Raw genomic sequence first — 17,273 nt, 5'->3', positions numbered from 1 at the left:
TCAGTTCGGTGTTCACTAAAGAAGACACTGGAGAAGGACCATTGCTGGTAGACAAGACTGTAGATGGGGGTGGTGTAGACGTAACTCCGTTTATGGAACAGAATATATGCGACTAATTAGGAAAACTGAAAGTGGACAAGGCCATGGGGCTTGATGAGGTTCATCCCAGGATACTGAGGGAACTCATAGATATGCTGTCAGGTCCACTGAAGGACCTGTTTGTTCAATAGATCCCTGGAAACAGGAGTGGTGCCACAAGGTTAGAAAAAGAACAGTGGTGGTCCCGCTTCACAAGAGTGGTAGCAGAGATGAGGCTGGAAACTAAAGTCCAGTTAGGCTCACCTCGGTGATGAGAAAATTAAGAGACTGCTGAAGGAAAAGATAGTGAACTTTCTACAATTGGCTGGGGTGCTGGCCACAAGGCAACATGGATTCACTAGGGGAAGTCCTGTCAGGCAAATCTGATTTTTTTGATTGAGTGACTAGAGAATTGGATTAAGGAAGAGTGCTTGATTTGATCTTCTTGGATTTCAGCAAAACTGTTGATACAGTCCCGCATAGGAGGCTTGTGAATAAAATGAAAAGCTTGGGAGTGAGTGCCAAGGTGATGGCGTGGATTGCAAACTGGTTTACGATAGGAGACAGCATGAATTGATAAATAGAGCCTACTCTGAAGAGACAACTATGTCAAGTGGACTGCCACCAGGATCGGTACTGGGACCAGTTCTGTTCAATTTCATTGTGAACGACATTGCGGAAGAGATATAAGGTAAAGTTTGTCTATATGTGGATAATACTAAGATCTGCTACACAGTGGACATGCCTGAAGAAGTAGAGAGTATGAAAAGTGATTTAAGAAAGCTTGAAGAGTGGTCTAACTTTGGCAGCTGGGATTCAATGCCAAGAAGTATAGTCATGCATCTGAGAAGTAGTAATCCAAAAGAGCTGTATGTGATGAGGGTGAAAAACTGATGTGCATGGACCAAGAGAAGGATCTTGGGGTAAAAGTGTTTGGTGATCTGAAGATGGCAAAGCAATGTCACAAGGCAATAACTAAAGCCAGATGAATGCTGGGCTGCACTGAGAGAGGAATGCCTATTAAGAAAAAGGAGGTGATAATGCACTTGTACAGGTCCTTGGTGAAGCCTCACCTGGAGTACTGTGTTTAGTTCTGGAGCCCATATCTCAAAAAAGATAAAGGCAGGATGGAGGAAGTCCAGAGTAGGGTGACCAAAATGGTGTGAGGTCAGTATCACAAGACTTAGGAGGAGGGGCTAAATGATGTAAATATGTATATCCTGGAAGATGGGAGGTGCAGTGGAGATATGATACAGACCTTCAAATACTTGACATGATGTACGAACTTTGAACCTTTTCCAATGGAAAGGAAACAACAGAACTAGGGGTCATGAAATGAAAATCCAGAGGGGACAACTCAGAACTAAAGTCAAGAAATATTTCTTCACGGGAGAGTGGTAGATGCCTGGAATGCCCTTCCGGAGGAGGTGCAAAGACAAAAACAGTCAAAGGGGCGTGGGATAAACACTGTGGATTCGTAAAGCCTGGAGGATGGAAATAAAGAAAAGGGTGCATGGAGGTAACCTGCTGATATGGCGGTTACTACCCTTAACCAAAAAGCCTTGATGTTTCTGATATAATTGCATCATTTCTCTCTGTTTCAATGCCAGTGGGAAAAGAGGAATTGGATTTAGACAACAAACAACGAAGGCCCCGATTTTTACTGTCCGGGAAACTGATAAGCATGGGGGGTAACCTGCATGGAGCAGCAGAAGGCATGGGATTAATACTCTTAACCAATAAGCCTTGATGCTTTTGACACAACTGCAACATCGTTCTCCACTTTGATGGAAGGAGTAGGGTGGAAGAATTGTTTTCAGACGACAACCAACACGGGTCCTGACTTTCATGGTCTGGGGTACTGATATGCAGACATAAGGGAAAAAGCACAGGACTGCTTCTAAGGTCCAGTCCATAAGTAAAAGACATCAGCACTGTCTGAATTTTCAAGAAGGCTCATCATTCAGTAAAAATGTTGCTAGCAGTAAATGTTTTATGGGTTATCATATGGCTTGGGGTAACTACACGAAGCGGCAGTTGCTGCGCTTAAGAATAACATGGAGTAATCTGCAAGTAACCTGCAAGGCGCGGCAGATACTACCATAAGAAGCTTGCTGGGCAGACTGGATGGACCATTTGACCCTTTTCAACCATCATTTCTTGTTACTAAGTACAAGAATTGATATTTTCATCTACCCAAAGAACTACAAGGAAAACAATGGGACAGACTGGGTGGGCCAATTAGTTCTTATTTGCTGTCAACAACTATATGTTAGTAGAGGATCAGTTTTGAAACAGGGCCAGAGTGCCTTACAGAGCCAATCAGATTTTGACCAGCTCAGTTAAGCATGTTTTCAGCTGACCCTGAACGCATAGGTTTTCAGCTGAAAATGAGCTTAAATCTAGGTGGCTAGAATTGCTTTATGTAAAGAAAATATCTACTGTCTAAAGCATTCTATGGAGGGCAGTGATTGGCTGGCAGAAATCTGATAAAACACTGGAATGATTCCACTGAAACCCAATTTAGTTCATGACCTACACAACAAGCAGTCGCATCATTTCATTGAAGATGGGTTTACTGGAATTATGAAAAAGGGCTAAAAAAATGTTTCTTGATTGTATTAGAAATTATAAGGGGTCTCCCTTTCACTTTGTCTCTGTCTTCTTTTAAAGAGAAACGTGCAGAAAGTAATCCAGAAAAATGAATTAGTTTTATTGCAACATAAGACAGGTAGATTAAGAATCATGAATGATCCTGCATACACTGGGTTTGATGCAGGTTTATAGAATTTTCCTATTTTTTTTTAATTGCTTCCAGCTATAATATTAAGGTAGTGAAACAAAACTGGAACAGTATAACTGTTTGTTATCTGGGAGATAGAGACAAGCATTCAGAATTCTAAGAGTCATGTGCTAACCCATGGGATTTTCCACGGGAGATTTCATATGCAATTTTTCTACCCAAACAAATGATCTGGGTAGAAAAACTGGGCTTGAAATTTCCTGTGAAAACGTTTGCAAAAAAAAGAAATATTACCTCACTGAGGTGCTCAAACCAGCCCCCAATAACATTTTCATGGAATTCATAATTATATGATGTTGTATCATGCATGATATTTCAGCACAGCAATTTACTAGTTTTGATTTTTAATAAAATTGTGTATATAATGAAATATGTTTTTCTTATAAATAATGTGCACTATTTAGAGGTTTGGCGTGTGAAACACTATTTGCAATAAATTGTGCTCATTAGTACATCAGCCTCCTAGTATGAACCTAAGAATATAAGAAGTTGCCATACTGGTTTAGATCAAGGGTCCATTAAGCCCAGTATCCTGTTTCCAACTGTGGCCAATCCAGGTTTACAAGTACCTGGCAAGTACCCAAACATTAAACAGATGCCATGCTACTAATGCCAGAAATAGCAGTGGCTATTCCCTAAGTCAGCTTGGTTGATAACAGTTAATGGGCTTCTCTTCCAAGAACTTATCCAGACCTTTTTTAAACCCAGATTAACTGCCCTATCCACATCCTCTTGCAACAAATTCCAGATCTTAATTTTGCATTGAGTAAAAAAGAATTTTCTCTGATTTGTTTTAAATGTGCTTCTTGCTAACTTCATGGAGTGCCCCTAGTCCTTCTGTTATCCAAAAGATTAAATAACCGATTCACATTTACCCGAACTGGCCTTCTCATTATTTTATGTTACTGGACATAAGATGATGGTATTCATAGTATGGCCAAATATGTGTAGACTACTAATACACCAGCTAACTAATAGTGTACAGGATTTCCTGGATCCTTTCAACAATCAGAGCTATTAATTGTGTTCGAGACAGCTTAACACTTGATGCTGCAACCTTTTCTTTTTCTTCAATTTCCAGCCTCTCATTCCGGACGGCCATGTTGCCATCTCACTTGATCGTTATACTCTGCAGATAAAGGAGGCGCAGGTGTCCGATACTGGCCGCTACACGTGTGTGGCATCTAATATTGCTGGTGAAGATGAATTGGACTTCGATGTTAATATCCAAGGCAAGAAATATTACTCAGGAGCAGTAAAACTCCAGACTTGCTGCAACGCATTTGTAAAAACATTTTTGAAATGGTACACGTTGCCATTGTTGTATTTCATGCCTCCCTAACGTTTCAGTTGTACTGCAACTCCTCCTTCACTGCCACCTGGCAAGGCAGCAGTGACATGAAACGCAACCAAACACAATGGGTGACCATTGTTGCCAGCCTGGTTTACTAACAGACTTTCCTTTCTCAGGCTTCTAGTTGTAAAACTTCTAGACACAGGAACTTAAAAAGCAAAGCTGGAAACATCATGCTTATTGGTAAACTGTGAGAAAAAATAATAGCAAGGGAAAAGGAGAAGGTGTGCACTGTAGTTAACTCAGCTGAGTGAGCACTGTTCCTTGAATCATTTGGAAAAGTCTTTGGTGTGGAACTGGTGATTTGTGCGTTCAGTTCTTGTTGTGAACACTGGTTTGTGAAACTGCTAAGTGGTACAGCTCATATAGATCCCTCAAGTGTGCTATGATGTAATCAGTTAATCTAAACAAACTGGTACAATATGTGATCAAAAAATAACAAACTGGTGAAAGAGATCACATATATCCAACGCAATATTATGCAAGAAGGTAAACCCTCATAAATGAGCGCTTGCACACAACCACTGAAAGAGTGTTTTAGCTTTTATGCCGCTCGTCGTAAGCGTGGCAGCTCAAACAACTTTAATCACGGGGTAAACTTTTTGGTATTGCGTTTCAAAATACCGCTCCCTTAAACAAGACCATTAACATTTTTTTAAAGAATTTTTTGAAAATTTTTTTCTTAGTTACATACACTCCAACTTAGTAATAGAACATTTTACATTCCAACTTAAACTTTTATGGAATGGAAAACTTATCTTTTTGCCGAAAATGCAAGCTAGAGCCAGAGCCCGTCCGCCCTGCTCTGCTACTAGAAAGCCCGACACCGCTGGTGTTTCAAAAGATTTCTTCCTCAGGGGCTAGGAACAGGAGTTGGAGAATCAATCATCTGATCGGCAAGTCAGATTGGTCTTAACTTGCAGATTGGCAATAAGAAAAATGCAAGACATTTATGTTCAAACATTTTATTGAAAGCAGGTAACAGTACAAATAGAAGGCACAATGCAAATATCTTTTACATCCATTCAAGAGCAAGAATCTGACGATCACAAATTTGTTGAATTGTTTTGTTTTTAATCCCCAAACCTCAGCCTTGTCCATATAATCTTCCAAATGCAGGACATTTACAGTTCAGTGAATAGGCATTATTGCATTTTACTCTATATAAAAAACACACAAATTCCAGTCTCAAAGCTCATCTTATTCCCAGTCTCTGCTTTTGAGCCTTAATCTCTGCAAATCAATCAATGATCTCATCAAAATGCACCTCCTTTGCATATTCATGTTCAATTGAAAATAAAGCTAGATTTGTCAGTCTTGTCTGATTTATGATCTAGTGTAAATCTTTTTATTTTTTTTTTTTATCAATTTCAATTTGGAAAAGCTTCTTTCACATGAAGCAACAGACACACAAAAATCCCATTTCACAATAAACTCCAGAAAATGCAATGCTGTCCATTTCTTTGCCTCTTCAATATTGATTTTGGCAGTTTTCAAATGCCTCTGAACTTGTTCAATTTCCACAGTGATATCTTCATAGATAATTCATTGAAAATTGAAGTCAAATTTGTGATATATTTTCTAAGTTCGTCTTCTATTGCAACAAGCAAAGTGTTTAGCTGAATAACTGCAAAAACTGACAGATCTTAGATCAGATCTCCAATTCTTAATGAAAGTGATCAAGACTTTCAAGGATAACTCGTTTTACTTCATCTGGCAATGTGAGAACAGCATCATTTGCCATTTTTTTGAAAATTGGTCAGTGACAAATGAAAAGACACTTATTGTTTCTTTACGGTCTTTTCTAAGTGATTAGACGCTGAAGGAGCTACCCAAGTGTCCTGCCTGACATGGCTCGTGTTTTGTTGCTTCATCATGGCATTGACTGCGTTTTTTAATTATCTATAATGAAAGATAAATTGCAATGCTCACTTACATGTAAAAATATACTTTAATCCACAATACTTATAACATATGCTTACATATGCTCCAATTTTTCTTGTCACCCATCTCAATCGTGCTTCAGCGTTTCCAACTGAGATCCTCCATTTTGTTTTACTGGGTTTTTTAACTTACTTAAGACTACAGCTACAGCCAATCCCTGACCTCTAAAGGCCCCTTATTTTGACCAATAGGAATCCTGAAAGGGTAACATTAAATTAATGTCATCCAGTCTACAGATTCACTCATACCATTCTGTGCTTGAGAAGACAGTTTGAAAATCCACTTCTGCTCACAATAATTTAGTTGTAATTGAAGATTACCTCCCCGTTCTGAACGCTATACTTAGTCTAAGATAGTCTATTTTAAGTGATTGAACGTATATTGATTTTGGATACAGTGTCTAACCATGGGCGCTTCAACGTTCCTTGTGTGTATTCGGCTTCTATGTTCCCTCAGGTGAACCCTAATTTGTCTGCTGGTGCATCCTACAGTTTTTTGACCTGTAAAAGTGCCTTCTAGGTACACCTGGCCAGAACCTACATCACTAAACATTTGTATGTATTTTTATGATTTTAATGTAACCGAAACTTAATGGCACCGGTTAGAATGTACTATAGTACGCTTACTCCACACTTACTTATGTGCCTACATGTAAACCGTTGCAATGGTATATAACTTAGCGATGGTATAGAAAAGAATTTAAATAAATAAATACATAAATGGAGGGACATGGGCATTGTATTAAATAGACGACGTTGATAGATTCACAATTTGTTGCCCATTTTTTAGGACGCATCAGCAGACAAATTAGGGTATGCCTGAGGTAACATAGAAGCTGAATACACAGAGGGAATGTTGAAGCTCCCATGGTTAGACACTGTATCCAAAATCAACATATATTCAATCACTTAAAATGGACTGTCTTAGACCAAGTACAGCATTCAGAACGGGGAGGTAATCTTCAATCACAACTAAATTATTGTGAGCAGAAGTGGATTTTCAAACTGTCTTCTCCAGCACCGAATGGTATGAATGAATCTGTAGACTGGATGACATTAATTTGACGTTACCCTTTCAGGATTCCTATTGGTCAAAATAAGGGGCCTTTGGAGGTCAGGGATTGGCTGTAGCTGTAGTCTTAAGTAAATTTAAAAACCCAGTAAAACAAAATGGAGGATCCCAGTTGGATACGCTGAAGCACGATTGAGACGGGTGACAAGAAAAATTGGAGCATATGTAAGCATATGTTATAAGTATTGTGGATTAAAGTATATTTTTACATGTAAGTGAGCATTGCAATTTATCTTTCATTATAGATAATTTAAAAATGCAGTCAATGCCCCTGATGAAGCAACGAAACATGAGCCATGTCAGGCAGGACACTTGGGCAGCTCCTTGAGCGTCTAATCACTTAGAAAAGACCATAAAGAGATAAGTGTCTTTTCATTTGTCACCAATTTTCGAAAAAAAGTTAAGTCTGAAAAAAATGGTAAAAAAATTTCAAAAAAGTCTGTGTACGGAGACCAATGATTATACAATGTAAATGCAGTCATGAATCATGACTTTCTTGTAGTGGTGATTACACTAAATAACCACACAACTGACAGTCGAGAGTTATAATATAATACTACTCGATACTATATATGAGGTCTCCATTCACAATAAGATTAATAGATGTTTCCATTCATATGTGGTGTTTGTTTGGTAAAATATTAGGTATTTACATTATTGGCAGTTCTTTTGATTAATAATTTCCCTGACCATGGCACATGTTTATGTCTAGCCCATCGCTCTCTAGATACCTCAGGATATCTTTAGAGAGCTCAACAGAAGTCTTTCCAGGAATAGAGAAGATGTCCAAGAATGATTCCTTTACTTCAACTTTGTGACATTCAATATGGATGTATCTGATCACCTCATACATCTGATCAGTATGGGACACATCAGGAGTGATGTCAAAAAGAATCCCAAAATACTTTGCATCCTTGATATCATCCACTATTTTCTCTTTGACGTGATTCCCCAAAAGGCAAATAAACTCATTTTGCATCTTTGAAGATAAATATGAAGCCTCTTTCCTCCCAGATGGAATAAGCTGCTTAATCTTTACAAAATGTTCTTTCCAAACTGGATCATAATTTGACAGCACTCTACCTATTCCTTGAAAATTCCTTTGTTTGCTGATGACATGTTCTTTTTGTGACCATGAAAAGGAAGATTCTAGTGAGCTAGAAACAATGTTACATCCAAGATGCAATATAAAATATCCTTCCATTTCTTTTTTCCCTGTTCATTGCTACTTGATGGGTGTAATCAATAGTTTTTTTGAAGCTTCAGCCTTGCTCCCAATGTCTTCCATTTCTCCAACTATGAGAGATGCTATTCAGAAGCCATGTGGTCAGACACCTTTGGGTTTAGCTTCCACCATGCTCCAAACCCAGTGACAAAGCTGGATGTTCCAATTCCTTTGTTATCAAGAGCAAACAGTCTGCAGCAAAAACAGAACAAACTTTCTTTTGCTTGAGTGTAAACCATCCATGTTTTCAAAACTTTCTTGCCATTTCCCAGAATCTTAGTCAGCTGTTGACTCTTCTCTTTGGATTTCTCTCCTTGTCTTTGAACTACACTGAAAGGTCCATCCCTATTTTGGAAAGATTCATTTCCCTGCTTAATAAGATCAACGCTCAAGTCAATTGGAACCAGTATTGACCAAGAAGCGACATCAGAAATAAACTGAAAATCTATCAATCTCCTCTTCTTCAATAGAGTCTTCCTCCTATTGGTGTGGACTTCTGCTGGCATTTCCTTTCTCTTCATCAATTTCACTGCATTTAGAAGATGAATTACCATCTTCTAATCCTTACTCTCAGTTAAATCCTCTTGTAAAGCTGCTTCTTGTATATGCCCTTCAGACTCTCCGGGCTGAATACTTTTAAGGATTTTCTCCCATTGTACTTGATGTTAAAGGTGTTACATACTTCAAAATTGATCTGTTCTCTTACCTTCTTCATTTTTCTGTGTTGGAATACACTGGATCAATTTCAGTTCATATCAGTGTTTTCTGCATGTGTGTTACATTATTCAACTATTTAACACATGCTATTTACAACCACGGCCCACCATTTCAAGTGGCATAGTAATGACAGCAAAAAAAAAGTACAAATGGTCCATCCTGTCAGCCCAGCAAGCTTCTTCTGATAGTAACTGTCACTCCATGTTTCTGTTAAGGGTAGTAAATGCTGCTCTGTGAGTTACCCCCAAGCTTTATGTTAAGAGTAGTAATATTTATAATCAAAATCAAAATCAAGCAACTGTCAAACCCATACAAAATTACTGCCAGCAACATTTTTGTTGGGGAGAGAGCAACCTTCTTGATAATTCAGACCTTGCTGCATGAATGTGCTTTGCTTTTGGACTTAGTGGTAAAAGCAGTCCTGTGCTTTTTTCCCCTAATGTCTGCATATCAGTACTCTGAACTGTAAACGTCAGGGCCCAGAATTGGCTGTTGTCTTAATCCAATTCCCCTTTTTTCCCCACGCATTTGGAGAGTAATGTTGCAGTTGTCTCAAAAGCATCAAAGGCTAATTGTTTAAGAGTAGTAATCTCCATGCTTTTGATTAAAGGTAGTAACTGCCGCTCCTTGCAGGTTACTCCCATGCACCCTTTTCTTCTCTTGCAACCCTAGCTTTTAGGGATACAGCTCTTTTGGATTACCGCACCCCAGATGCATGACTCTGCATTTCAAGAAGTATAAAGGATCCCAAAAAAAGAAACACAAGGAAGAATATCTGTTAAAACTGAGAAAATTTGACAAATAGAATAACATCCAATAATTAAAAATGCATATACAAAGTTTAAAAATTTTCCTAAACATAAACTATTTCAAAAAAAGCAGATACATCAATAATTAAAATTAGTAAGGATTTTAAAAATCTATCACTTTTGATATCTGTCACCCTGAGATTGTCGTATGTGGGAGCACATACAATATACTCCCTCTGTCTCCTTTACACACTTGATGAGAAACAGAGGAAGCATGCGTGCATGTGAGAGAGACACACATACACACACTTCCTCTTTCTCTCACACAAACACACACATGCTTCTTCTGTCTTCCACACTCACACACACACACGCTTCCTCTGCTCTCACACACACACAAAATGCATTTCCTGTCTCTCTCTGACACACGGACAGATTCCTTTCTCACACCACACACGCTTCCTCTGTCTCTATCACATACATACACACTTCCTCTATCGCACACATACACACTTCCTCTATCTCTATCACACACACATACTGCCTCTGTCTCTCACACACTTTTATACGCTTCCTCTGTCTCTCATGCGTACACACATACTCTTCTGTCTCTATCTTACACACACACACTTTTCCTCTCTATCTCACACATGACACACACTCACAAACTTTACAGGGTCCCGTAGGACTGTGGTTGCAGAGAAGGAATCAGATAATGTATAGCAGCAGCCAACAGTACAAGGAGGTAGCAGCAGTCAGCAGTGCACTGGAATTCTAATATGCTTGACTTTATGGTGCATAACACTAAGCTCCTTTAAAGCGAGAAATTATTAAAGGAAAAAAAACTCTCACTTCCCCGATACAGCGTAATGAGTTGTATTCTATTTTATTTGTTTTGAATATTTGCAAAACTCTAAGGATGTGTACCTCCTGTTTCTGAATCTAGTTCCTCCCAGTTTCCAGAAAGTACCTTTAGATGATGGTAACCTGGCCAGAAGTGGCGAAACCAGGGATGTAATAATCAATAATCCAATTTCATTGTACTGTGAGAGTAATGCTGTGCCCCCACCCACTCTGACCTGGTATAAGGATGGCTACCCTCTGACCTCAAGTGACAAGGCACTGATATTACCAGGTGAGTGGCAAATGCTATTGAGGGAAGAATTGCTGAATATGCTTAGCAAATGTTTTCTTTCCTTTCATTCAGGCCGCAATTGGACGTGCGTTTTCGATGCGTTAGCGTTACCCCTTATTCAGTAAGGGGTCGAAAACGCGCGCCCAACCCCCCGAACCTAATAGCACCTGCCACGTGCAAATGCATGTTGATGGCCCTATTAGGTATTCCCGTGCGATTCAGAAAGTAAAATGTGCAGCCAAGCCGCACATTTTACTTTTAAGAAATTAACGCCTACCCAAAGGTAGGCGCTAATTTCTCCGGGCACCAGGAAAGTGCACAGAAAAGCAGTAAAGACTGCTTTTCTGTGCACCCTCCGACTTAATATTATTGGCGATATTAAGACGGAGGTTCTGAAAGTTACAAAAAGTTAAAAAAAAAAAAAAAAAAAAAATTGAAGTCGACTTGCGGGTTAAAAACCGGACGCCCAATTTTGCCAGCGTCCGGTTTCCGAACCCGTGGCTGTCAGCGGGTTTGAGAACCAACACCGGCAAAATTGAGCGTCGGCTGTCAAACCCGCTGACAGCCGCCGCTCCTGTCCAAAAAGAGGCGCTAGGGACACACTAGTGTCCCTAGCGCCTCTTTTTACCTCTTTTTACCGCTGGGCCTAATTTGAATACTGAATCACGCGCACAGGAGAGTGGCCTGTCTTCGCCCGCTCTCCCGCGGACTTTACTGTATTGGCCTGATAGTCTTCCATATTTTAAGTTTTAATTACTCAGAGCTTAAAGTTCTTTGCCTGTGTAATGATGTTGTGCATCTATGTTATATGTTACACACAGGCTTTCCTGTATTTGTTGTGTGAGTGCCTGCTTTGTGTATGTTACAGGCTGTATTTGTTTGGTTTGCTTGTGCATTTTGCATGTTACATGCAGGCTTTTTTGTATTTGTTTGTGTGTGCCTTTGTTGCATGCTGAATATCCTGTATTTAATGCATAAACCTGAGAGCGTTTCTTGCTAGGTGGCCGAGTGCTGCAGATCCCACGTGCACAGGCAGCAGATGCTGGGCGATACACCTGTGTTGCTGTTAATGAAGCAGGGGAGGATTCCATTCAGTACGATGTCCGAGTGCTTTGTAAGTATTTTGGTTACACGGCTCCAGGTTCCCTTTGCTTCTGAATGTCCATGGCCATAAATACAAACTCTTGTGTTTAATGCCTATCGCACTTTAGCAATACTACAACAGCTACTTTCAGTTCCAACTCTATAATAAAGCCCTTTCAGAGACAGGAAGAGCAACTTTAAAACAACTGGGTGAGGTGGGAAATACATGCTTATATGGCCACGCGGAGTTTACCATAGTATTTTATAACATATTCGTATATTTACCTCATAATATATGTGCATATGTATGCTTATATGCAAATATTTGCAATGCATTGAACACACATACTTTTTCTACCTATTTAAAAAATATATTCATGCAAAATTATATGCAAAAATAAAGTAGAACTTACTCGCACAAATAGGATTTACACACGTAAGTCGGTATATTTTAAAATATGTGTACATAAGTGAAATTACCAGTTTTACCAATTACTCCATCCATTCCCCCAGTCCTTCTCCAGGTCATCGAGACCCTCCTTGTTCTTCAGCCTGAACTCTCCTCAGTTCACCCAGCCAATACTACACAATAAACACCTTTAATATCACTTACACAAGATGATTAATAGGTGTAAAATTATGTAACTAAGCTGGAAAATCTACGTGCATGTCTTTTAAAATAGCAACTTACATGCATAGATATTGGTCCAGTCCCAGAATGCCCAGGACCATCCCCTTTTTATGCATGTATATATGAGCATGAGAAACATGAGTGCATAGTTTTGCAATTTATAAAGCAGCATGTAATGAGCAGTGCTACATATGTGCATATATGCTAATTTTTATGCATGTAAGTCTTTGAAAATTCACGCTTAAACCTGTATTGGAATGGAAGAAAGCAATGGATATGCACAGAGGTTTCTTAATGGTGAGGAAGTTTGTGGTGAAAAAGAATGCCTCTCTCAGGCCATGTATCAACTACCACAGGTTAAATTTCATCACAAAATAAGATTGCTACCCTCTACCACTGATTACAGAACTTTTCTACCGACTCAAAGAAGCTATGATCTTCACCAAGATAGATCTCAGCAGAGCCTATAACCTGGTTTGAATTAAAGCTGGCTATGAATGGAAGACAGCTTTCAATATTTATGATGGACATGACGAATATTTGGTTATGCCTTTGGGGTTATGCAATACACCTGCAATTTTCCAAAAGATGGTTAATGAAATTTTTCAAGACCTACTTTACATCTGTGTAGTCATGTACCTCGACAATATAGTAATCCCCCGAGATCTCTACACCCATTGTCTTCATGTGCGTACCATCCTGTAATGCCTGCATGAAAAGAACTTGTTCGCCAAACTGGAAAAATATTAATCTGAAAAGGAGAAACTCCCCTTCCTGGGATACATTGTCTCTAAGGATGGATTCCATATGGATCCCGAGAAAGTAAAGGCCATCCATGACTGGCCTCACCCAGTGGGGCTCTGAGCACTACAGAGATTTCTGGGATTCATCATCTGTTATTGCCAATTTATCCTGAATTACTCCACAATAGCACCTCTCACAGCTCTCATCCAAAAGGGTGCCAAAACTAAATAAAGACTGGCTCCCAGAAGCCATAGAAGCCTTTCAAGAACTCAAGAATGCCTTCTTGAAAAACCCTTGCCTCCATTATCTGAACCCCACACAGCCATTGATCCTCAAAGTGGATGCCTCCATCCTGGGGGTAGGCGCAGTTCTAAGTCAATACTCACCTAAGGGAGTCATTCACATCTATTCATTCTTCTCAAGGAAATGTTCTCCTGCAGAGCGCAATTATGGCATCAGTGACAGAGAACTGTTAGCCATCAAACTGGCTCTGGAAGAGTGGTGCCAATTACTCAAGGAAGCCCAGCACCATATCACGATTTAAATGGATTACAAAATCTCGAACACCTTCTCTATGCTCAGCAGTTGAACTCAAGACAGGCTCGCTGGTCCCTATTCTTTGCCCACTCCAACTTTGAACTGAGGTATCATCCAGCTGCCAAGAATCTCCGGGCGGATGCTTTTTCCCACTCCTTCCTAACCAAGGACATCCCAGAAGCTGGAAGAGTGGTCAAGGATATGGCAGCTGGGATTCAATGCCAAGAAATGCAATGTCATGCATCTGGGGTGTGGTAATCCAAAAGAACTATATGCGTTGGGGGGTGAAGGGCTGATGTGCACAGAGCAGGAGAGAGACCTTGGGGTGGCAGTGTCTAAAGACCTGAAGTCGACAAAGCAGTGTGACACGGCGATAGTCAAAGCCAGAAGAATGCTGGGCTGCATACAGAGAGGAATATCTAGTAGAGATGTGAATCGGACCTGGAATCTGATCGGTTCTAGTTCCGATTCAAATCTTAAAATTTTTATCGTCCGACTCAATTTTTTTTTTTGTTATCGGCTGCGCCCAATCCGATAACAAAAAAACCCCTCCCCCATCCTCCCGAACCCCCAAAAAACGTTTTAAAATTACCTGGTGGTCCAGTGGGGGCGCGGGGAGTGATCTCACGCTCTCGGGCCATCAGCTGCGTTAATAAAAATGGCGCCGATGGCCCTTTGCCCTTACCATGTGACAGGGAATCCATGCCATTGGCCGGCCCCTGTCAATGGTAGGAGCACTGGATGGCCGGCGCCATCTTTAAAGCCAGTACCCGATTAACGATTTTTCACGATAAAGCGGGGGAATTTGTATTGTATTGCGCACTCTAACGATTTTTGATGATTTAAAAAATATTGGACGATTTTTTAAATCGTCAAAAAACGATTCACATCCCTAATATCTAGTAAGAAAAGGGAAGTGTTAATCCGCTTGTTCAGGTCCTTGGTGAGGCCTCACCTGGAGTACTGTGTTCAGTTCTGGAGACCGTATCTCAAAAGAGACAAAGATAGGATGGAGGCAGTCCAGAGAAGGGCAACCAAAATGGTGGGTGGACTCCATTGAATGACTTATGAGGAGAGGTTGAAGAACCTGAATGTGTATACCCTGGAAGAGAGGAGGAGCAAGGGTGATATGATACAGACCTTCAGATACTTGAAAGGTTTTAATGCTCCATGGTCATCAACAAACCTTTTCCATTGGAAACAATTTAGTAGGGGTCACGATTTGAAACTCCAGGGAGGAAGACTTAGAACCAATGTCAGGAAATATTTCTTCACTGAGAGGGTGGTAGATGCCTAGAACGCCCTTCCGGAGGAAGTAGTGAAGGCTAAAACTGTGAAGGATTTCAAAGGGGCATGGGATAAACACTGTGGATCCCTAAAAGGCTAGAGGATGGGAATAAATAAATAAAGCTTAACCAGCACAGAGTGGCAGTTACTACCCTTAAGAGAAACATGGGGGTAACCTGCATGGAGTGGCATTTACTACCTTGGGAAGCTGGCTGGGCAGACTGGATGGACCATTTTGGTCTTTTTCTGTCGTCATTACTATGTAACTAAGGGGAACGTAGGCTGATAATGGCAAAGCTCCAGTTGGGCCTCTGCCTCATCCAGCTCCACCAGCTGATAGTGGGGACCTGCAGGCCTCCACCCTGTAGGTTGTGCCAACTCCACCTTGGTCCAAGGCTCCATGCCAACAACACTTTTCCTTTCTACAGAAGATACAAAATTTATGTCCATTGTTTGAGCGTGGAAGATTTGATGACTGTTTTTCATGCTTTAATTTTGGCAAGATTATTTATTTAATTGTTTATTTACTTAAATATTTATAATCTTGTACCAATTGCAGGACTCTCTTTATTTGGGGCTTTTGCATGTTCAGTTAACTCAACTTCAATTAGTTCAGAACCCTGCAGCCAGACTCTTGTTGGATCATAAGCATTACTATCATATTACCCCAACATTGAAGTCTCTGCATTGGTTTCCTGTTTTATTTCGGATCCAGTTTAAAATGTTTTTATTAGTTTTAAAGTCTTTACATGGCTTGACCTCTGACTATCTTGCTGCTTTTTTAAAACTGTAAAGGTGAATTTTAAAAGCTTTGATGCGTGCCAAAATTAAGGGATGCACGGATATGTCAGGCTCACTCGTGCCGAGCAGATTTTAAAAGCCACCAGGGTACACATGTAAATGCTGCTGCTCATACATCTCAGAACTTCTCAAAAGGGCAGGGTGTGGGCGGGGCATGGGTGGGACATGGGCATTTCGGGACTTAGCAGAAATTTGTATGTAAATACTTTCGCGATCTGGTGCATGACAAAGCCCCCTGCTATGGATGGCATGTAAATAATAATAAAAAAAAACCCGAGCTATTTTGGACGGGTTCAAACGGTCAGGAGTAACTGGGGTGGGGATGTACAGGCGATCAAACCAGGGGGGTTGGAGGACCTAGCTGGTAACTGGACGAACTGGAAATGAACTGGTTAAACTGGCAAATGCATTGGCATTCGTCCCTTTTAAAATGTCATCATTTATGCGATAGAAGCGACTTTTGCACGCACAGGCACATGCTCACTTAAAATTGGGTGCACTTGGGCCATGTGGCCAGGCTATTTTATAATATGCGCATATATACACACATATGTTATGAAATAGCCGCATGCCTGGACATGGGCCAATGAACGCACACACCACTTTCAAAGTTACTGTCCCATTGTCCATTATGACAGTTATGTTTGCTGATAAACTCTTGTTAGGTGAGTCAAGTAAACTAAAGTTAAACAATGTCATGAAAAAAACCCTCTCTTCTTGTGGTCCCATTATGTGGAGCTCCCTACCTTTGTGCCTTTGAGAGCTGAGTTTAGTTAAACAGTTTAGGAAATTATGTAAATCTTTGCTGCTTGCTCCAGTTTATGCCTGATTCAGTTTATTTTTATGACTGTTTCTTATTTGTTATATTTTATTATTTTATGTACTTTTTGTTTTTGTTTTAGTTTTTTTTATTGCTATATACATCACCTTGGGGCTTTGGAATGGGGTGGTTGATAAGTTTAATGACTAAATAAATAATATGTATAAAATACAATAGACCTGGTGCAAAAGATACCATGGATAATGTTTTTGGATCCCCCCTTTTGACCACTGCTATTGACTGTTAAGGACCCAGTTTTTAAGTTACTTTGACATTTGACATCACTTTCATGAA

At 40.1% G+C, this 17,273-nt stretch overlaps 1 protein-coding gene across 1 annotated transcript in view; it reads left to right on the top strand.

Moving 5' to 3' along the window:
- The window catches only part of HMCN1 (hemicentin 1), a 688,208-nt gene that overhangs the window by 492,329 nt on the left and 178,606 nt on the right, over nucleotides 1-17,273 (top strand). Inside the window, 3 exon segments of the mRNA XM_029617466.1 lie at nucleotides 3,963-4,113; nucleotides 10,888-11,076; nucleotides 12,077-12,190. Of these exon segments, the coding sequence (XP_029473326.1) occupies nucleotides 3,963-4,113; nucleotides 10,888-11,076; nucleotides 12,077-12,190 (454 nt within the window).

The sequence above is a fragment of the Rhinatrema bivittatum genome, chromosome 10 (assembly GCF_901001135.1).
Source record: "Rhinatrema bivittatum chromosome 10, aRhiBiv1.1, whole genome shotgun sequence".
In the NCBI taxonomy this organism is placed as follows: Eukaryota; Metazoa; Chordata; class Amphibia; order Gymnophiona; family Rhinatrematidae; genus Rhinatrema; species Rhinatrema bivittatum.
The sequence above is the reverse complement of the archived record's forward strand: the minus strand, read 5'-3'. Positions and strand labels throughout refer to the sequence as shown.